Here is a 23,949-nt window from a genome sequence, read left to right on the forward strand (position 1 = left end):
AGTGTTCATATTCACGTTCTATATATATACAACAGTAATGCATTGACTTGTCCGAAAGATCCAAGACCAACAAAAAGCTGCATGGTCTGTCTGGTGCCAGTGATACAATATGGCAGCTTTAAGATTGGATGAAGGCAAGCAAGCTCCAAACCAATAGATCAGAAAGAAAACACTCCATTATGATTCCCAACGCAGATTTCTTAACTCGTGAGATTAACACAGTGCAAACTGCAAACACATGTTCATAGTACAATATGTTGGACCATTACTCATTAGCTGGACAACTGAGATCTTTATAAACCTAGCTAGAAGCATTGTAGAAACCAAGACAAATAGAAATAAGAAGTCACGTACAGAAATATTAAAAAAGCTATCTCTATGGCATCAGAGAGAGAGAGAGAGAGAGAGAGGATTTTCATGCAGTGGGTTTTGGTTAGTGAGGCGCAGAATGCTAGAGATGCTTGGATGTGGTCATGCACTCTTCCTTGAGATTGGTGGCTGTAACAGGGAAGAGTTGAAGAGTCTGGAGGGAAGTAGGGCAACGTGGGGAAAATATTGGATCCATTTTCCCCATGATCTCCTTATTCCAATCATGGTCGTAAGTTGTCATCTTTGAGTTGTCTATCTCGTCCATCTGATCAGGGATATCTACCTGCTTCCACGTTATATATTGCGTCGCTTGTTTTGATGCATGACTACTACCTACACCTCGGCTTCCTCCCTGTTCCAGAAAATAATCAATAAATTAAAGAATTCGATGCAGGAACAGAACTAAATAATTTAATTATCCTTTTCCTTTCCAAAATATACGAACTCTCCTGTCAATCAGAGTAATATATACATTTTCATATAAAAAAACTCCATAAATATAACTCATATATATATGGACTTGTATTTTGCAGTTAATTAAACTATAAAAATATAAATTAAAAATTAGTACTTTACCTCTAATTAATTAACATATGACTATTAAAGAAAATAGGCGACCCTAATTAAATATGGCCATAAAAAAAAAAAAAAAAAAAAAAAAAGACTAATACAACTGTAATTTACACATTTCATCAAGATTTAAATGTTAATGAAATTGTAATTTATCATATCTTTTTTTTTTTTTTTGTAATTTGAGATTAGAGTACAATATATGATTTTTTTTTTTTTTAATTTGAAAGTGAATTAGATGTAAAACTTATGATAATTTTAGTTGTGTGAATAAATAGATATATACTTAGAAATAAAAAAAAAAATATTACGTACCATTATAGAATGTGTAAGTACCATCCAATCATTTTAAAAAATAGTGGTTTACGATTAAAAAATTAATTTTTTATGTGTATCATGTATTTATTTACTTCTTTTCAAAAAATTTGTACAGCTATTGCATATTCCATAATTACGACTAAGATATCATTTCAAAAATAAAACATAGGAGCTGTAGATCAGTATAATATATGTGCATGGTGAGTAAATATATAATCAAAAGATACTTGTCAGCTTGTTGCAAGAGCATTAGTTAAACGAAGAAGAAGCTAGCCTTCCCATATGTTTTTGTTCTGATAATGAAAAAGCAAGAATCTAAGCTAGCCTTCTGAAAAGAAGAAGAACAAGATGACGACGACAGAAGCCGACCCCTCAAAAAGAGAAACAGAGAACACACATAGAAAAGCATGCGAGAGAGTACTATTCCTGCATGTCTACCAACAGGAAGAGCATGCAAAAGACTGTGCTTGCATGCGCCCGCCCTAATCCATTATTTGGATGGATTCAAGCTGACAAAACACTCTCTTATCTGATGTGTTTTCCTTCTTCAACTACTGTTCTTTCCTGTCATAGGTTATTTTGTCGTGTATGAGAGAAATATAGTGCTCTACTCTACGGACCTTGTAGCAGAACTGACAAAATGTGCAGCTAGCTAATTTAGCAACTGACAAGAATTGTACTAGAACAGTAAGCATCCCCATTATTGTATAAGTATTCGTAGGGATACATTCGAATATATTATGTAAGGGAAAGAATTGTAGGAGAATATTCTCTCTTTCTAAATGTAGATCATCAAAGCCATCTATCGATCAGTAGAAAAAAATATTGTAGAATCAAGCTAGATTACCTGAGGAAGAAAGCTAATTGAGTTTTCATAGGAAAGTTGTTGAAGAGCAGAAGAACCATGAGACTGATGATTATCAGGGTAGCCAAGAAAGAGTTGGTTTTGCTGATTAAGCTGCTCATGATTATAATAATGGAGTTGCTGTTGCTGCAGTTGCTTACCGAGTTTCCTTCTGAGTTTCTGTCTGTCTCTTGCCTTGTGGTTCTGAAACCAGTAGAAGACATTCTTGCCTTCAATCTTACCATAGAAAGAGAGGTGGGCGGTGATCTTTTGAATCTGAGAAGAATTGGGAGTTCTAATCCCACTCCTATACATCTCTTCCAGGATCATGATTTGCTCTGGGGTTGGGCACCATCTTGGTGAAGTTGCTGGGGGCATTTTTCTGTAACTTTGAGTTGTTTGAGGGTGTTTCTTTTGTTAGGAGGCTTAGGAAGGGGCGGGGGCTGGGGCTGAAAGCTTAAGTGAGTAATAAATAGATGGCAGAGAGAAAGGTACAGTAGAATAGTCGGTGAGAGACAAAAGGGACGTCGGACATCTAGAGAGAGAGAGATAGCTGATAAAGGTAGGAGTTAAAGGAGAGGAAAAGGCCGTATCAGCGCAGATTAGTCATGCTCATGTTTCCCTCCGAGGTGCATTGATCAAGAGTAGGTCTCAGTTCATGCACAGAACACAGAGAGAGAGGGAGAGTCAGTGAATGAGTGAAAATTGAGTGAATTTAGGAATTTGGATACTTTGAGTAGTGATTATGTCATCATTATCTTTTTATTTATTTTCCCAACAGAATGAATGAGACATGCAACACCCAAGCTGGATGAAGTCATTTTATTTTCTTTTTAAATGAGTTGACCAAGTGTTTTCTTTGTCGAAAATTGCTATTAATCATCCTTCTAACATTTATAATGTAATATAAAATAATAGTTTTAACAGATAAAACATAACATGAGAGAGTTTTCTAATAATTTAAAATCACATAATTAATAAGATGATGACCATGAGATGATAATAAATAAAGGATGATGCCCATGAGTTGTTCTGACAAATCCTTTGTTTTATTTTTTCAACCAAGATGCATGCTTTTGAAGCTGCAATGATACATCTAAATTCCTTCCCGTACTTATAGAAACTAAGGTGAGGTTTAGATAGTGAGATGAGATGAAATAATTTTAGATAAAAGTTTAATAAAATATTATTAGAATATTATTTTTTAATATTATTATTGTTTTAAAATTTGAAAAAGTTGAATTATTTATTATATTTTATATGAAAATTTGTTAAATTTATAATGATGAGATGAGATAAATTGAAATAAAATCTATTTCCAAACCTAGCCTAAAAGGTGTAAAACAAGAGAGAAAATTAGATTTTATAATATTTATTAAACATGTGAAGTTGTCACAACAATATATAAGAATAACAATAATGTATTGTAAAACTTGCTTAATATGTCTGTCTTTCTCGCTCGAGTTTCTCAAATTCATGTAGATTTTATACTTTTTTTTTTTAAATTCTACTTGCACACCATCCATTGTAAAGTGTATACTATTCACTCTATGAATATGACATCATTTAATTTGTAAAAAAATTTTAAATTTTAATTATTTCAAATCAACTCTTGCCACATAATGGCATGTAAATTGTGTTTTTCGCTCGAACTTTTAATTATTTTTATTTTATTTTCCTTTTCTTTTATAAAAATATTCTAAACAATCGAATCCTTCCATAAAATCCAACCACTAAGACTGTCTCATATTATTTATTTATACAAAATAATAATTGTTATATCTATAAAAGGATTTTATAAAAACAAATTTACACTAAATCAAAATAAATAACAAAACCATTCTAAACAATCAGATCCATCACTGATCACTCATCACACACATGTACATTCAATCCTCCACAGCACACAATTCACAATCACATCCTCTATCTTCATTAATCTCATCCTCCATTTAATTCCATAAAAATATAAAATTTAAAAGAGAGAGAGAGAGAGAGAGAGAGATGAGAATTCGGACTTACATTTGGCAACTATGGCGAGCACAGACAAGGAGGACTCGAGAAGTCAGCTATGGTGGCAACAAGGGGCACAGATGGCAATGATAGTCTCTCACGGAGTCACGGCATGGGGCGAGGGGGCACTGGGGCAGCGGGTTCTCTTTGAGGGGGGTGGGTACTTGGGGTGGGTGGTAATGTTCAGATCAAGGGGGGTTTTAGGACAGATACTCAGTAAACCCAAAACGGTGCCGTTTTGGGTTTACTAATGGCTTGACCTTACAAGGATATGTCATTTTGGTCACTTGAGAGTTTTGCCTCCGAGACATACTACGGGCAGGGTAACCCGCCCCACCACACGAGGGCTGGGCGGATGGGCAGCGACCCACCCCTAAGTGATATGACTCACTTATATAATAATTGGTACCCTCATGCATGCCTCGATGATTTAAAAAAATATAAATAAAAAACAGTGGTGAGCCCCTCCCCAGGTGCAATATTAATGCAAAACAAATATCCGATGATCAGTTGACAATAAAGAAAACTTGAATTTGATAAACTACATATATAGTCTTCCAAATAGATAGAAATTATGAGTAATTGTTTCATTTTAGGAAATTGAAGCATAATTAAATCGTAATTAAAGATTAATATTGTGGCTAAAAATTATATTGGTGATAACGAAAAACATCCATTATAGTTCAATTACTTATGCTGAATATATATGTTCAATTATATAACTCTAACATGTACCATCAATATCATACTCAATTATTTTAATTGTTGATTTTATCCTAAAATAAAGATGAAGAATGTGTTGAGTTTGTGGAGCCTAGTTTTGTTAGTGTGTCAGCTCGAATTGATGGCTTGACCCTACAAGGATGCGTTATGATTTTTTGGTAAATTTTCAATGTGCCAAGTGTTGAGGAATAAATTCCGCATTGCCTATGGATAAGATCTTGAGCATGTTTATAAGTAATGAATAACTCTCTCTTCTTAAACTAGAATTATGAGATGAGTTAGGCTCATGAATTTCTTCATGGTATCAGAGTTTCCCATAGGATGAATGGGGCCACACTACTTACCCCATGACAAGGAACAGAAAAAAATATTGGCCTACACGTGAAGGAGGATGTTGATGAGTAAATCCCACATTACTTGTGGACAAGGATCTGACATGTTTATAAGGTTAGAGCAAATCTCTTTTTTATAACCAGTTTTATGAGATGAGTTAAACCCATGATTTTCTTCACCATGGAGCATAGGCGTGTGCTAATAGCCATCGGCCTAAGCTGAAGTGGCCAAGCCTCATGAGGGATTGGGGGCAACACCCCTAGAGAAATTTTTCGCCATTGTTTGTGATCAGAAAAAGTATCATGCATAAAGTAATTCGCTCGACACTCGCTAGAGTGAAACTCAGACAAAGAGTTCGCTCAAGGCAAGATCGACAAGCCATTCGAGCGAATAATGCAAAAAATTAAAAATTAAGCACTCCATTGTGTGACACTATAAATATGTACTTAATGAGAGTTCTGAATTTTCTGAACAGTGAGATCTTGTCCCAAAGCTTATTTTGTGATTTTCCAACATAACAAAATCCTCTATAGCTCTGTAAATGTAGGCATGTTGCCAAACTACATTAACTTTATGTCATGTGATTATTTTCATGTGTTTGCTTTGATTTTGTCCATCATCTTTAGCTTCACAATAGAATGCATGCATGGTTTATACAAGAGGTTATATATATATAAGAAATACTAAATACAGTTTTAGGGTGTGCAAGTTTCATGCACTTATTTTTAAAAGAAGGTAGGGTCCACTATTAAAAAAAAAAATTCATTTTAGTCTCATATTGTTGTAGAAATGCTTTTGTATATTTCTTCTTATTAAATTTATGTATTACAATGGGTGCCTTTTATAGATGTAGGTTTACATAACAAATTCAGAGAATATTCTAGACTAAAGAAGCTACGGTTTGTTACAAGAATAAATATCACATGATGTGATGAGCATTTCTATTACATGACTGCATTATCTGATTGGTGTTGTGATAAGCTCGGGTTGTTATCTGATGCAGTGACTATAGTAGCCTTGACATCCCCCCTCAAGTCAAGCTGCAGGTGTTGTAAACAAAGACTTGAACATAGTTGCTGGAAATGTTGTGCAGATAATGGTTTAGTAAGTATATCGGCAAGCTGGTTTTCATAGGAAATAACAGCCACATTCAACGATTTATTGAGGACCCGATCTCTAACAAAGTGGAAGTCAATTTCGACATACTTTGTTTGTGCATGAAAAATAGGATTAGATGATAGGTAAGTAACACCTAAATTGTCACAATAAAGCAACGGGGCAGAGCTGAGTGTCAAGCTGAAGTCCCTACATAAATTCTGCAACCAGATAACCTCTGCAGTAGTGTTAGCTACTGCTTTAAATTTGGCCTCAGTGGAACATATGGAGATGGTAGGTTGTTTCTTTGAGGACCAAGAGATCAAGTTGGTTCCAAGAAAAATACAAAACCCACTTGTTGAGTGTCTATCATCTGGACACCCAGCCCAATCGACATTGAAAAATGTTGTAAGATTAAAATTGGATGAGGGTGAAATTTGCAGGCCGAGAGTGGATGTGTGCTTTAGGTAGTGCAGGATGCACTTAACTGCTATCCAATGAGGTACTCGAGGTGCATACATAAATTAACAGACCTTACTTACAACAAATGTAAGGTCGGGGCATGTAAAAGACAAATATTACAATGAGCCAACTGTACTGCGATACAAAGTAGGATCTTCAAATAAGTTTCCAGAGAAAGCACTCAGTTTCTTAGATGCGGCCATAGCGACTTCACGGGCTTGGCCAAGTGCATGTTTGTTTTATGAAGTAGATCCGTGATATACTTCTGCTGAGTGAGAAGCAATCCATGAGAGTTGAAGGTGGCTTCTATGCTCGGAAAAAACTTTAAGCTGCCAAGGTCAGTGGTAGGAAATTCACTGCATAGTGCAACAACCAATTCAGAGATACATTGAAGAGTTGAGCTTGTGATCAATATGTCGACGACATAGACTATCACAAAAATAGTGGTGGAACCAATTATGTGTAAAAGCAGAGAAGGATTAGCTGCAAAAATTGTAAAGCTGTGATCCACAAGTTTGCAACTCAGTTGTGAATACCAAGCTCGCAGGGATTGACGAAAGCCTTAAATGGCTTTGTGTAACCTGCATACATGTGATGGAAATTGTGGATTAGAAAATCCATGTGGCTGAGTCATGAAGACGGTTTCAATGAGTGGACCATGCAAAAAGGCATTTTTTGCATGTCATATTGCCTTATGGGCCACTCTTTGGAAACAGCCAAAGCAAGCATCATGCAAACTATTGTGGATTTTACTACGGAACTAAAGGTTTCTTCAAAGTCGATGCCAGATTGTTGGATAAATCCTTTAGCAACGAAACATGATTTTCTTTTCTCAATAGAGCAATTGGCGAACCGTTTGGTTTTAAAGACCCATTTGCAAGTTATAGTGTTCATAGCTTGAGATACAGGGAACAGAAACCAAGTATGATTGGTCAAGAGGGAATTAAATTCTTTTGCCATTGATTCGCGCCACTCTGGATATTTCTCTGCAATTGTATAGCATGTGGGTGTCTCAGGTACAGAGTCAAGTGTAGAAACATGTGCACAAGGAAAAGGCCATTTGACAATGCCATCGATAAATTTCTGGGGCCGTGAGGAGTTGGTTCGCGATCTAGTCAATATTGAATGTGCATGCTACTGAGAATCACGTTGAGGAGAGCTCGATGAGGTTGGTAATGGAGGTGTGGAGGGATGTGGAATCGAGGAAGAAGATGAAGGTGTGGGACGTGGGTAATTAAATATGGGTGAGGCAACATGTGTTGGTAATGAAATGGGTGGGCGTAGAGGCATGTGCAAAAGGAAATTTGTGTTCATTAAACTTTACATCTTTGGAAATATAAATGCGGCCCAGTTTAATGTTCTAGCACATAAAGCCTTGATGTTTGGGACTACGCCCAAGGAAAACACATGACACAACACGATATGCAAATCTGTTTGAATTGTAAGGAGTGGTTAATGATCAGCATTCTAAACCAAAAACCCTTAACGGAGTGTAGTCTAGATGTTTATTATGGAGGAGAAAGATTGTTGAGGGAAGATAGGGTAAAAGATTAATAAGGTATACAGCATGAGTAAAGGCATACGACTAGAATTTAAGTGGAATTGAAGCATGGGCTAGTAGGCCGGTATTGACTATGTGGCAATGCTTTCTCTCAACGATATCATTTTGAGTATGCGTATGGGGACATGTAACACAATGCTTTATACGACATGAGTCTAGATAAGTAGAGAAAAGCCTGAACTCACCCCCCTTCACCCAAAAAAAAAAAAAATCAGTTTGTAATTGTTTAATTTTGGTATGAAATTGAAGTTCTACTTGAGATTTAAATTTAATAAATGCATCATATGCTTGTGACTTATTTTGTAAGGGAAACAACCAGGTAAAGCGAGAAAAGTCGTCAACAAAACTTATGTAAAATTTGAAACCATCATGAGACACATGTGGTGAGGGACAAATCAGAGAAAATAAGATGGAAAGGGGCAAAGGAATGTGTAGGCCTTGAGTGAGTAGAACTCTGTGGGATTTTTCCATTGCACATGCATCACAAAATAGAGGTAGCATTGAAGGATCATAAACTGTGTTGACGAAGTATTGATGGAATGAGCTTGATAGATGGGTGACCTAGCCGAGAATGCCAAAGAGGAAATGAAAGAGTACTATTCTAAGTTGATGGAGGTGCGAACATGTTGAAGGAGTAGAGCACGTTATGGGTTTTTCCTTGAAGAATGATTGTCCCCAAGTTGTAGTCCTTAATGAAAAAAGAGTCAGAGAAAAATTCAAATGAGACGTGATTATCAACACAGAACTGTCAGACAGAAATTAAATTTTTATGGAAGGAAGGAGCACACAAAATTTTATTTAGAATAAATTTAGGGGTTGGGAGAGTAAGAGAGGCATAACCAGTGTGAGCGATAGGAATGAGTGTTCCATCACCAACTCGGAGATGTTCATCACCTTGATACTCAGAAGCAATCATGTTCAACTTTGCTGAATCACTAGTAATATGATTAGTTGCCACAGTGTCCGGGTACCAACTTGTATCAACCATAGAACTAAAATTAGCTACGATGGGGCTGTGTGGGCCTGGTTGAACCGATAGAGGCATGATAATGTAGAATGGCCTTGATGGTTGCAAACCTGACAGGCCAGAGAGTTGTTAGTAGGAAGGGGAAAATTATTCCCATTGTTACCTGAGAAGGACCCATGACCATATTGATTATTGTTGCAACTACCACCCCGGCCACATTGATTGTTACGACCTCCACGAGGTCCACCTCGGCCACGTTGAGCAAGATAGGATTTGGCAATGAAATTTGTAGAAGTTTCATTATGGAAGAGTGTCGTATCTGAGTGACGAATGAGTCAAGCTTCATGAGCTAAAAGGTGTCCAAGTAATTCTTCAGGAGAAATGGGGTCGAGTCAGGTGGTAACAGATGAAACAATAGCATCATATTCAATGCCAAGACCAGCGAGCAAATATGGCACAAATTCAGAAGGGGGAAGTGGGTGACCCACAACTGCCATCGTATCAACCAAAATTTTTACTCTGCGATAGTAATTAGAGATCGAGTCTGATCCTTTCTTCAGTGACGCCAATTGTAGCTGGGTTTGAACTACACGAGCCTAAGAAGCCGAGGCAAAGGAAGATTCAAGGGAAAGCCAAACATCTCGGGCTGTTTAACAACCAACTACTTGGGCGATAAGAGGTTTTGAGAGAGAGGAAATAAGAGCATACATGACCATTTGATCATGTTCAAGCCAGAGATTATATTCAGGATTTGGGGTGGAATCAGGAAGAACAGGTTTTGGTGGTGGATAGGAGCCATCTACATATTCGTAGAGACGCTGCGCTTGAAGATACAACACTAGCTGGACCTTCCAGAGAAGGCAATTCTCAGGTGTGAGCTTGACTAAGATGATGTGGGAGAGATTTGGGTGAGGAAGAACATGGGAGGGAGACAAAGAGGATGAAGAAGACGTGGCAGCCATTGACGTCTGTCCTAGGGGCTCTAGGATACCATGTTGCAAAAGTGCTTTTGTATATTTCTTCTTATTGAAGTTCTGTATTACAATGGGTCCCTTTTATAGACGTAGGTTTACATAACAAATTTTGTACAGAGAACATTCTAGTCTAAAGAAGCTATGGTTTGTTACAAGAATAAATATCACATGATGTGATGAGCATTTCTGTTACGTGACTACAGTATCCGATTGGTGTAGTAGCCTTGACACATTTCTGTTATCCGTGACTACATGATAACAACATTTCTGTTATCTGATGCAGTGACTATAGTAGCCTTGACACATATTTACCCACTTTTAAAAAAAATAAGACATGTCTAAAAACTACATATTCTAAAACTACAAAAATCATTTATATAAATATAAATATATATATATATATATATTTAACATCATATTCTTCGCAGCATAATCATGTTAATGTTAATTTCCTTTCACTTCAGCTTCCTGCTTGATCTATTTCAACCTAAAGTACTTAAATTTTCAAAAAATATAGATAAAAAAGAAAGAAAAAGCTAGATCCCTTCCACTCAAATATTCCATGTTTGAAACTTTGGTTGTACGTACGTACCATTGTGGCCATAATTTATTTTTCTAATGGGTGTGCCTGATAATTCAATACACATATATGTGTGTGTATATATATATATATATAAATTCAACTGCAAGCCTGCATTGTCTCTATGAATTAGCAATGGCGGCCCCCATTCTGAATTGTCTTCATTTATGTTCTGCAGCTTCACAGCTCAGAAATACAACAAAATGATCAACGATTAATTCCTACGTACCAATTTTGCAAATAAACACACCTACATATATTTTTTACACTAGTCTGACGTGAGGAAAACCCAGAAGAAACTGCTGCATGTACGTACTGGTTTCTTTTTTTTTTAACTGGTTTCAAAGACCGAAAAATAAGGGTTACTAACCGAGAAAAAACTATATATTTATATCTATAGATGTGGGGTGTTGAGGCTTCCACGTACGCCGGTTTGCATATTTATAGAGCTGATCTCCCGTATACTTATAGATATTATATATATATGTACATAATTCCAAAATCTGCAGCTAATTTTACTAATTGTCTGGTCACAATCATGTACCCATAAGAAAGGGATAGAGTAAATTTTCTTCGACAGAAAAGGACGATTAAATTGTGGATCCAGTACTCGAAGTTGGATGGCTCTTATATACAGAAAGAGAAATGCAGAAATGCTAAACCAACACATGGGGCTCTTGATGGCTTGAATAGATTAGTAGTGAGGGCGGCTGGGTGATTGGACGCCTCCTTGTATCTGCCTGTGCTGCAGTCGTATGAGGTCATCATTTCTTCATCAAATATAATGGTTTCCTGAATTTAATATTGCATAAGGTAACTGTATGCGATCACTTGGTCATGATCATATCATGTGAGTTCGTTCTTGGTTTTTTAAGGAATGCATAGATAATTAGGACTATTTATCTATGTTCCAATTTGGCATTCTGGGTATACTCGGATCGCAATCCGGATCCAAAATCTGGACCGGAACCCAAATCGGATTAATCCAGGTTATACATGGGCCGAAAATTGGATGAATCCGGATTTTTAAAAATCCAAATTCCGGTTCCTGGTTTGAATCCGTTTTTATTTTTATTTTTTAACGAGTCTATATGTTATTATTTATTTTCCTGGAAAATATGTTTATAAAAAATCCTATAAACAAATTTTTCAAAAAATAATGTTGAAAAGCAAAATATATATATATATATATATATATTATATAATATATATCATTGTCCATAGTGATAAAAATATCAAAATGAAAAACTATATTTATGTTAACAATAGCTAAGGCTATAAATAACTAATGAACTTTATAACTAAATGCATATAAAAAAAAAAAAATCCACTACAGATTACAATGTCTAAACTGATTTGCTTAGACCAATACAAAATTCATACATTATTTTAATTAAACACCAATACACAACAACGAACATGAACTAATTTACTACATTATCGCAGAAGGAATTTGACTTTCTATCATCGCAAAAATAGTCCCATTTTGTTGCTATCCACCTGCAATTCATCAAAAGAAAAATAGAAACAAACCACCACTTTTGATATGATTAGTAGAAAGGTTTAAAAAGTTATAACCATAGAATGTAAAAATGCGAAGAGAGATCATTTACTACCACAAAGGTATAATTGAACTGATTATATGATCATCATGTTGAACAATATTACTGATGGGATTAGACCTGTTTCTATCATAAATAAATCTTAAAGGTAGCAAATCCAGTTCCTGTAGGCTACCATTTTTACCATTTCAAGTATCTTGCAGATGAGGATTAGTGTATTTCCTAATCAAGTATATGTTGGTAGGAAAGAGTAAGAGAAGGATCTCCAGAGACAGAGCAACTACAACATATATTGGATAATATCTGTTTTCCAAACACATCACGTAGCAGAAAATTACATAATAATTTAATGATGTAATCTTTTTCTGCTTAAAGATGATACCAATAATAATAATCCATGTAATTTTTTTTATTGTGTGTAGGTTCGTGATGTTACAGATCCAGCTGTGAAAACTTAGGAGTTGATGCACTCCCTACTATAGTTGGTTGGCTATCAAATGAGGAGAAGCATATCCAGAAAAAGGGAATTTCTGTGAAAGATTTGAAATCTGCAATTCATGATCTTAGTAATTTACTTAATAGTTTTGAGAAAAAGAACAAGAAGGTAAGAGCCAAGAAAGCACAAACTGCTACAGTGGAGAAACATATACCTCTGCTTACAAACTTTTAAAATAGAGTCTGTAATAAAATACAGTGGAGAAGCATCTAAAAAGTCTGGTCCAAAACCCAAGCCAATAAAAAAGAGTTATAATTTGACATATGTTTTCTCTGGTATACATAACTACTTCTACTTCTTAATTTAGCATGCATCTTATATATATTCTAAGCGCCTTATACATCCATCCCTTGATCATATATCTATCTACTGGAATTTATAATAATGAAAGCAATATATAATAAAGTACCTCTTTCAGTAGAAAATTCTCAAATTCATTTGATTTTATATACAATATTTATTTGATCGAGTTAATAACAAGCATGACAAAAAATAGAAAACAGAATCCTAACAATGGGCTGATAAAATTATAATTCAAGTGTCTCAGAAATCACTATCAAGCCGGCAAATTTCAACCTTTGGCTCGAGGGATTCCATATCCTACACCCTCTTAGATGCCACAAAGCAGGCAGCATTCCTAAATGCATTTGACAGAGGAGGATTTAAATCATATACAAAAACACAACATTCGGCCCCTCTATTACAAAAACATCACATATCTCTAAAGATGATATATTTTATACCCATGTTTAACAAAAAAAAACAAAAAAATTCCAGATCAATCAAAATAACGGCATATACTTTATACATGTTTAACAAAATAACAAAAGAAACCCAGATCTACCAAAGATTCTTCCCCTTTTCATTTTCTACACAAATGTTACGAATAAATATTTCTTTTTTTTTTTGTCTTTTTTTTTTTTTGATTTAAAGAGTTCGATTCTTACCTTTTTCTTATTGTAATAAAACATACCCAAATCACAAAGAACAAACCTTGAGGTCGAGGATGACAGCGAGTCAGCGACAACGATGATGGATCATGGGATGATGGGGTTTCTTCGATCGACACTGAGGGAGGGAGGCTAGGGTTTCTTCGATCGGCGCTGAGGGAGGAAAGGAGGGCTATCTTTTCTTCAATCAGCCAACAACAGTGAGGGAGGTTTTCTTCGAATTGAGAGAGAGAGAGAGAGAGAGAGAGAGAGAGAGAGAGTCAGAGAGGTACGCGGAATGACCTAGAGGGATGGGAGACAGGCGATAGATGGGTAGGGTTTCGTTTTCTATTTTATACAAACCTGGTACCCAATGTTTTAAAATGAAACCCACTTTTCATACCGGATGAGGGCTGCATATACCCGGTTTTCATAATATGGGTTTCAGTCCAGATTTAATCCAGGCCAGAACCTGTAACCAGAAATCCAGGTTCTTTACCCGGCCCATATGAACACTCCTATAGATAATTAGCTGGCAAGCAAATTAACCAGCGATCGATGTTCCATATCTTTAAACAGAAAGTGGAGAAAATTCTCCATAACTCAAGGTTGAGATTGGTTTAGATATCAGTTAGAAACTTTAATTTAATAGTTCTAAGGATACTGTTGAGAGATACCATTTTGTTGGATTTGTGGAGTCTAGTTCATGAGCTGCAAAAACAATAGACAGAAAGTTTGCTCAACAATCATGCGATGGATCATTTAAGTGAAACTTATGCAGAGAGTTCACTTGACAAGCTACTTAAGCGAATGTTGGACAGATAGTTTGATCAAAGTGCGCTCAACATTCTGCTCGAACAAATAACTAAAAAATTGCTGCCTTAAAGTTTTTTCATGCCGTACATGTATGTGTATTGTTTAAAGCACAAAACCAAGACTTGAAGAATAGAGAACGGAAAAAGAGGAAAAACATAGATATAGGGAGCCCTTGAGAGAGAAAGTGAGGGAGAGACATTGTACTGCTCCACAATATTCTTACTTTTTTTTTTAATAAAATCCTTTGCAGTTTCGTAGATGTAGACATATCGCGAACCTCATAAATTTTGTGTCGTATGTGATTGATTGATTGTTTATTTTTCTTGTTGCCTGTTACTTGTCAATAGCATCATTGGTAAGAACATTGGGTGTTATTTCATAACAACTGGTATCAGAACTTTAGGTTTGGGTAAGTAAGAATGATTGTTGGAGAAGAAGTGAAGGTTGAAACTGAGAAATTTGATGGCACAAACTTCGAGTATGGAAATTCAAGTTGTGCCAGTGCCATATTTATTGATATTTTTCATTGAATTTTATTAAAAAATTATATTGTTAATTCGATATTAGATCAACATATTTAATAAAGTATTTATATGACATAATTAAAAATTTATTTTAAATTTTAAATCTTACAAATCAAATTTAGGGAGAGGAATAAAGTGACTGATTTTCTAGCTAGATAAGGTGAGGGGGTGGATTGTACTTATATGGCTACTGATGATGAATTGTCTTTTCGTGTCAGAGGTTTGCTTTGATTGGATTTTCTTGGTTTCCCTAGTATTAGGTTGTGATTATTGCTTTATTATTTAGATTATTGTATACGTTTATGGTTTATTGCTTAGTTTTAAAGTATAGGTGGTTTATTAAAGTTTTTCTTGATGCATGGGATGATTTTTTCTGATTATTTGTAAATCCCAAGTGTCCTACTTGTTATTACAGTATTCATCCACCATAAATAAGGGCAATCAATAAACTTGAGGTACCGTCCTCTTCTAAAAAAAGAAAAAATCTTACAAATCAAATTTAGTTATTTAAATGATATGATGGTGTGATATATAAACCGGTTGGCGGCTTGAGAATGGAATAACTCATTTAATAATATATAAATAATTATATTTGAAGAAACTGAATTTTAAAGGAAAGAGCTAGAGAAGAGTAAAGATGAGCACAACCCTATAAAACAGCAAAGAGATTTGAAATTAGGAATAATCAATTTATAACTAATTAGAAGAAATGGGAATTTCAGTTTTTTAAAAGGAAAATTGATACGCACACAACTTTTTTCACAATTCTTTACACAATTTAGTTTTAAATGAGGAGTATTCATATATATATATATATATGTGTGTGTGTGTGTGTGTGTGTGTGTGTGTATATTAGAGAGAGAGAGAGAGAGAGAGAGAGAGAGAGAGAGAGAGAGAGAGAGAGAGAGAGAGAGAGAGAGAGAGAGGTGAACTGGAAGTTCTGTTTTGTGAAATATAAGAAGCTTGGAAATGAAATCAGCTTCTCATGCATGTAGAGCTTAAAATCCACATTTACTCACTAAGTTTTTGGGTGTGTCGTCCTTCGTTAGTAAGCTTGAGCAGTTAGTCCGTATGCTTCAAAGGAAATTGCGTCAATTGAGGTTCTCCAAAATATCACCTATGATCTGTCCTCATGAAATATCTTAAAACCACTGCATACGTTTGGTTCTATATCGACTGATGTGCATACTTTAACCCTTCTCTTTTGCTTTCCTACAAAGAATAATGGTTGAGAAAGTTACATTCGAACAGTGTCATAATCCCATATATATTATATATGCATGCCTCTATTATTATATATTATTATCAAACCATAAGTGATCAATTAAAGGTTAAAAAAAAAACTAATTTGGTTGATTTAGAATCTTTGACTTAGGTGTTGTTTTGTTAGTAAGTTGAAATGAGATGAACTGAAATAAAAATTGAAAGTTGAATAAAATCTTATTAGAATATTATTTTTTAATATTATTATTATTTTGAAATTTGAAAATATTGAATTGTTTATTATATTTTGTGTGAAAATTTGAAAAAACTGTAATAATGAGATGAAATATTTTCACCATCTAAACAGGCCTAATGTTTTAACCCAATTGTCTAGGAGATCAAATGCCTTTGCAAATATATACGATGAGTATTTCTACTTGCAAGTCATTGTGGAGGACATACACTCCACACCGCTGGCATGTCAGTCATTGATTTACAAGATAAGTTTCAATTTTCAATTTAAAGATTGGAATATGTCAAGAGTGCAGAGAGGATATGTCTTCCATACTGACTTGAAAATAAAACTTTTAATTCGTCAAAGTAATATTCATTCATGTTTTTCACTGTGCTTGATATATGAAATATCAAGGTTCTCTTTCTTATCCTTTCGTTTTCTTTACTATTTTTATTTCCCTCCCAATCGTTGCTGCCAAAACATGGAATTAGGTCAAAACCACTTCAGTTAAAGCTAATTAAGAACCATAACATCATACAAAGAAAAGTTTTGACTTGAACAGAAAGGAGGTCAAAAGGAATTTGATTGTCTTTGACACCACTCCTGTAAAGTTGTTCTAACAACTGGTCCTACTCCTTTATATGCAAAATATGGTCATAGAAGCTCTTCTGGTCCTTTTCTCTTCTGTTCATATAAACCTTTCTCCAATTTCTCTTCTGTTCATATAAACCTTTCTCCAAGTAAACTTTTGTCACCCACTCAACCAATCACCCTTTCTTCATATCCCTATATAAAGACCTTTTGAAAGTCTCTTTTGAAGCATGCAGACTCAAGTGTAAGGGAAAAAGAACAGTACACTTGGGGGAGTTTCAGGTTAAAGACACAAAAACTCAAAATGGGTGCTTCTCTTGATTTTTTCTCACCAGCATTTCCAGGAGTCTTGATGTTCACATTGATGACTTTTTGTCTCATTCCTGAGCTCACAATTGCAGGCATTACCAGACAATACAAGTTTGATGTATGTTTTTCTTTTGGAGGGATAATACTTATCATCCCACATCATATTTTAAAATAATTTTTTTATTTTTTATTATTTTATTTTATTCTTGTTAAAATAATTGAGTTGTTCTAGTTATCATCTATACCCCTACTGAAAAATGAAAAAAAAAATTAAAATAGATATAGTGTGTGGTGTGTGGAGATAATAAGTAGAATTATTATTTTCATAACTCAGCACCTAAATAATTATGAATAGTAGTGCTATTTATAATCTTGTACAGCTATCATCCTTCCATCATTATTTGGCATCGTATCAAATGATTGAGAAAAAAAAGTTACTTTTTGTCTGATGATACTCATCATCCCACATTATATTTTAAAATAATTTTTTATTATTTTTTATTTCATTTTATTCTTGTTAAAATAAATGAGTTGTTCTATTTATGATCATCCATATATCACATACTTATTATATGAAAAATGAAAAAAAAAATAGATTTTATATGGTGTGTGCGATGATAAGTAGAATTATTCTTTTCATAACTCGACACCTAAATAATTATGAATAGTATATTTATTATCTTGTACAACTATCATCCTTCAATCATTATTTGGTGTCATGTCAAATGATTGAAAAAAGTTACTTTTTGCCTATTTGTCAATTATTTGATACCACGTCTAAAAGATAATGATCAAATGATGGTTTAGAGATAAATAATAGTAGTGTTAATTATGAAAGCAAATCCAGAAGTTTGTGTTAAAATATAAAATAAATAATAAAATCTATCTTTTTCTATCAGTTTAAACTTTTATGATAAGTGATGATTTCACATGATATCAAAAAAGAGCTGTTAAGTTCGAGCGCTGACTCTACACTCTACTTCTATTTAATTAAATATTCATAGTTTGCACTTCGCCTTTTTTAATGAAAAAGAAACAAAATTGGATTTTTTCTTTTTCTTTTTGGTTCATTCTTTTAACACCTGCGTTAATTTGAAGGTCAAACTACAAAATGTAACACGACTGTGCCACACAAAGAGCATGGTAACAATAAATGGGCAGTTTCCTGGGCCTCGCATTGTGGCTAGAGAGGGTGACCAGCTTCTTATCAAAGTGGTTAACCATGTCCAGAACAACATCACCATCCATTGGTAATGAGATTGTACTCATATTTTATGCATCGTCACAAAAATATGTGACTTTCATGCTTATTAATTCTAATTCCATTTTCTAATCTGCAATTATCACTAACTTATCTAAAACAGGCATGGGATTCGACAGCTTCAAACAGGGTGGGCTGATGGACCAGCATATGTGACTCAATGTCCCATACAAAATGGACACAGTTATGTGTATAACTTCACCATTGTTGGACAGAGAGGTACCCTTTTCTGGCATGCCCATATATCATGGCTAAGGTCAACTGTCTATGGCCCTCTCATCATTCTTCCCAAGCGTGGTGTTCCTTACCCATTTGCCCAACCCTACAAGGAAGTTCCCATTGTTTTTGGTAAGCTAGACAACAAGTTTTAAGTCTCTTTTTTCACCATTGATGATAGAAAAAATCTATTTGCAGGCATTGTTTTTATACACCCAATACATTACTGAAATAAGTCCAACAAGGATGAAAAAGTATTTGATGTTTTAACTTTTTTTTATAACTATAGTGGGACGGAAATGCAAACTTTGACCCCAAAAAATTTTCAGGGGAATGGTGGAACGCAGATCCTGAGGCAGTGATTAACCAAGCCATGAAAACAGGAGGTGGCCCAAATGTCTCTGACGCATATACTATCAATGGACTTCCAGGGCCACTATATAACTGCTCTGCTAGAGGTATCAAATGTTAAAAATGGAACATTTTCAAACGTTCCACTTTCAAAAAACTGATATATGCATCAACTTAATTAGCAAGCATTTGACAGTTTTATGTATAAATGCATGGTTTTTGGTAGATGCATTCAAATTGAAGGTGAAGCCCGGAAAGACTTACCTTCTTCGGTTAATCAACGCGGCACTCAATGACGAGCTCTTTTTCAGCATTGCAAACCATACCCTCACTGTTGTTGAAGCTGATGCTGTTTATGTTAAACCTTTTGAGATAGACACACTTCTCATAACCCCGGGACAGACCACAAATGTTCTTCTGAAGACCAAACCGCACTTCCCAAATGCCACATTCTTCATGACCGCTAGACCATATGTTACTGGTCTGGGAACCTTCGACAATTCCACTGTTGCTGGCATCTTACAATATGAATTTTCATCCAAAACTCTCTCAACCCCCTCAATTAAAAAGCTTCCACTCTACAAACCAATTCTCCCTCCTTTGAATGACACTTCCTTTGCTACCAATTTCGCAAACAAACTACGTAGCTTAGCAAGTGATCAGTTCCCAGCTAATGTCCCCCAAAAAGTAGATAAGCATTTTTTCTTCACAATAGGACTTGGAACAAGTCCTTGCCAGCAAAACCAGACATGTCAGGGTCCTAATGGAACAAGGTTTGCAGCTTCTGTTAATAATGTATCTTTTGCACTCCCAACCACTGCCCTCCTCCAAGCCCACTTCTTCGGGCAGTCGAATGGAGTTTATCATCCTGACTTTCCGAGCAGTCCCATTTTCCCGTTCAACTATACCGGCAATCCACCTAACAACACCATGGTGAGCAATGGGACAAAGCTAGTAGTTCTGCCTTTTAACACTAGTGTGGAGCTTATCATGCAGGATACAAGTATTCTTGGTGCTGAAAGCCACCCTCTCCATCTCCATGGCTTTAATTTCTTTGTTGTTGGGCAAGGTTTTGGGAACTTTGATCCGAATAAGGACCCTGCAAACTTCAATCTTGTTGATCCTGTTGAAAGAAACACTGTAGGTGTGCCTTCAGGAGGTTGGGTTGCTATCCGGTTTCAGGCAGACAACCCAGGTGAGAAATCAAGACCAGCACACTATATATAGCACAGTAGATTAAACCACCGATCCTATATATATGAAATGCTAAATCTAGACAAACAAATCTAAAAGATTTACAAAACCATTTTTCCCTCAGAAGAATAATTTAGTTTTGTTTAGTAGCATTTGGTTTCCAAGTTTTCAAGATAATCAATAAAGCAAACCATAGTATGTGTTAGGTAAATTGCAGAGTTTGATATGTTCAGAGATAAATTAAACATGTTTTTGACTTGTTCGAATGGTGATGATGATGATAACGTGGCAACAGGAGTATGGTTCATGCATTGCCACCTGGAGATACACACGAGCTGGGGTTTGAAGATGGGTTGGTTAGTCTTAGATGGTAAACTCCCAAATCAGAAGCTGCTTCCTCCTCCGGCAGATCTTCCCAAGTGTTGACCTCGGCCCACGTCTGGATTCACTTCAACTTGAAATTGTCCCACTACCTTTTTCACGTCTGGATTCACTGCAACTAGAAATTGTCCCACTACCTTTTTCAATCCTTTTTAGATTTTTGACCCCTCCAGCATTTCAATATTGGCAGATTGTTCTTCAATAATTATTTTGTTCGTCCATGTGGAGCCAAGGATAGAAACAGTGCCCCCCCCCCCCCCCCCCCCCCCCCTTTTCTCTCTCTCTCTCTCTCCTCTGTTTTTTTGGACATTTACATCTCAAATGTTAATGCGAGAAGCCTCAATAATATCATCAGCCATTGCTTTGCTTACGGTATAAATTTCTTGGAATCAGTTGATACTTGTTTGACATTTTGCTTTGGAATGTAAATCTTTTATCTGTTGAGACTCTCAGAGCAAGGTCAGCTGCTTGCTTGAAACCATAGTATCTATAGTATTAAGTCTCAATTATTTTCAAATGGCCAAAATATTCTTCTAAATAGGCAATATATTAATTTATCTTTCAAATTAAATTATGACATGGAGATGGTGTATGATGTAAAAACTTTCAAAAAAGAATTATTACGGAAGAATATTTCCCACTAATATAGGATATTGAGAAGCAATCCATCTTGCCTCCAACTAGCAAGATTGAACGCTGAATAGTTATTACTTCTTTGAGTTTTCTTAGTTGACCATGAAAAGTCATTAAGGACAGTGGTAATGTCTTTCATCATGGATGGCAGTGATAAAGTCAAGAGTCTCCTTTAAACGATGTTATTCATTCCATGGGCTCGAGCTTCTATAGCCAAAAAAATGGACTGCTTCCACTTTTTCCAACTTGGGTGATTATTGTATTGTGTTCTAAAATGTGGCAAATGCATCTTCACATGGGCACATGCAGTGATTTCTCTATATGCATCTCTAAAATTACATTTTTTAAAGATTAATTTTGCATATCAAGAAAAACTCCCATATTAAATTATGTATCTTTGAATCAAATAATAATAAAATATTATTATTTTTTATTTTTTATTTTTTTCTTAAAATTATTATTTTTTATAGCTTTTACAATTAACACCATGTGTTCAAAAATACCAATTTCATATATCTAAATATTACTAATTTCATATATCAAAATGAACAATTTTATCAATAAATATTAATATGTACTAAAAAATACTTTGTATCATCAACTTAATACAAATTTCATATATCAAAATCATCTTAATATAAATTCCACAAAGTTGATTTTAATGGGTAGGAGAGAAAAACAACAATAAAAATAATGTCTGGAGAGTGAAAAGTGATTCTTCAAACTTGAAGAATCACTATTCATAGCCATGCAAAAATTTAAAGATGTATAAGCCAATGTAGATAAATTTAAAGACATTATTCAAATTTAAAGATGAAAATAAAGATGAATAAGCCAATGCTAGTGCTAGAAAACAAGGATGTTTAATTACATGACATCAGGGGAAATTCCGAATCTGAGATATGCAATGTAACACATGCCCATTAGTGTTTGCTATGTAGTCCAATGTGTGAGTCAGTTTCGGTTAGAATAACACTTAAAAGAGATTTGCTCCAATATCAGTTCTGCTTCAGGGGATGAAATTAATATACCAAAGCTGCATTTTCATACATAAAGATTACAGATAGCAGAACGAGAGCCGATGTAAAACGAATACCTAGTTTTCCCCATAATTCAATACGAATTAGTACTGAGTAGCATGTGGCATCACTACAGCCATGGAATCATGTATAACTTCAACAGTCAGCTTGTCATTAAGCAAGCAAGTCATATCAAGATGACCAAAAACGACGATCACACAAATGCAAATGATATAGCAGATCTGCATGTTTAAGTGCTAACCTTTTACACATGTTCCTTCCACCAATCAAGTTATGGCATCACTAGCCTCTTTGAGCATGCTTGCACCAAGCTCTGGAGGAATTTAAAGTGCTCTTCCAGAAATAAAACATATGGAGGAATTTAAAGATTAATATTTTCTTTTGATAGGTAGAAGAAGTTTTATTGATAGAAATGAAGATAGACATAGCCCAAGTGGGCAGGACATATACAAGAGAGAGAAAAACACCTACAACTTCAAAGATAATTATAGATGTTTATTAACAACAATGTTGTTCTTGTCAACACTATCAAGACGCCCTAGTTCTTCTCTTGATTAGTGAATTTGATTTTCATGTCTGTTCTAATATATAACCAATTTCCTGTAATTTTAGGGAAAAAAAAAAAAAAATGGAATACAGCATCCTCTATTCCATTTTATATGCTTCTACATATAGTCAAACTCATATTCAGAATTTGAAAAACTGTAAAAGAGAGGTGCTCATTACCTTCAATTCCTTCTGGTTTCATTACTCCCGAGAGAAACTGATCAAAGCAAATAGATTCATCAACCCTCACTATGCATCCCAAGAGGCCTCAGGCTAACAAAACCAGTAACCTGGCTGCCTTCGCCTCAGTTCCTGATCATCCTCTGAGTAACTCAGTTCCAACTCTCTCTAGCCAATCTTACTCATTCGCCACTGAGAATTAAGCAAGACAACCGAGACAAAATACTGGAAAACGGAAGCACCACAACGTAAATATTTTCATATACAGAATACTGTTATTATATTTGCTTTCAGATAATATTAATGAGAGTTTGTCCATGTAGTCCTCTCCGTCCAGCATATCATATGCCAAGTAATTATGCTTTAATGATTGATGGACAAGCAATGAAAAGGGCTCTATTTCTTTTTGCTTATGCTTTACCTCCAGATTATACATCATTTGATCACTCGTGCTTTTTCCTTTCTCTCTTCTTTTGTTTAGGCATGGAATGCATGCAGTTAAGGATGAGTAACTCCACTTCGCAATCAAGATGTAAAGTACGCCCATGTAAAGTTAAGTTTGCTCATATGTGAACCCCTAAGAGTTGGCTCAAATGGTAAAGGCCCTGGGCTTGGGGGAAGCAAAATCTCCTTGGATGCAAACAATCTCAATGAGTCATCGGACTGGGAGATT

At 35.1% G+C, this 23,949-nt stretch overlaps 2 protein-coding genes across 2 annotated transcripts; one reads left to right on the forward strand and one right to left on the reverse strand.

Annotated features, from left to right (window-relative positions):
* Window positions 1-180: 180 nt before the first annotated feature.
* Window positions 181-2,805, reverse strand: LOC122294879 (WUSCHEL-related homeobox 3-like). The gene is made up of 2 exons (XM_043103862.1): window positions 2,105-2,805; window positions 181-721 (listed from the first exon to the last, which is right to left on the reverse strand). The coding sequence occupies exons 1-2, from the start codon at window positions 2,477-2,479 to the stop codon at window positions 452-454; spliced, it is 645 nt and encodes a 214-aa protein (XP_042959796.1). The 5' UTR covers window positions 2,480-2,805; the 3' UTR covers window positions 181-451.
* A 14,573-nt stretch (window positions 2,806-17,378) lies between these two features.
* Window positions 17,379-21,329, forward strand: LOC122293322 (laccase-17-like). Its single transcript, XM_043101865.1, has 6 exons — window positions 17,379-17,592; window positions 18,573-18,724; window positions 18,839-19,083; window positions 19,281-19,409; window positions 19,529-20,497; window positions 20,792-21,329. Exons 1-6 carry the CDS (start codon window positions 17,470-17,472, stop codon window positions 20,920-20,922), a joined length of 1,749 nt encoding a protein of 582 aa, XP_042957799.1. The 5' UTR covers window positions 17,379-17,469; the 3' UTR covers window positions 20,923-21,329.
* Window positions 21,330-23,949: the final 2,620 nt, after the last annotated feature.

Source organism: Carya illinoinensis, chromosome 14 (assembly GCF_018687715.1).
Source record: "Carya illinoinensis cultivar Pawnee chromosome 14, C.illinoinensisPawnee_v1, whole genome shotgun sequence".
NCBI classification, from domain to species: domain Eukaryota; kingdom Viridiplantae; phylum Streptophyta; class Magnoliopsida; order Fagales; family Juglandaceae; genus Carya; species Carya illinoinensis.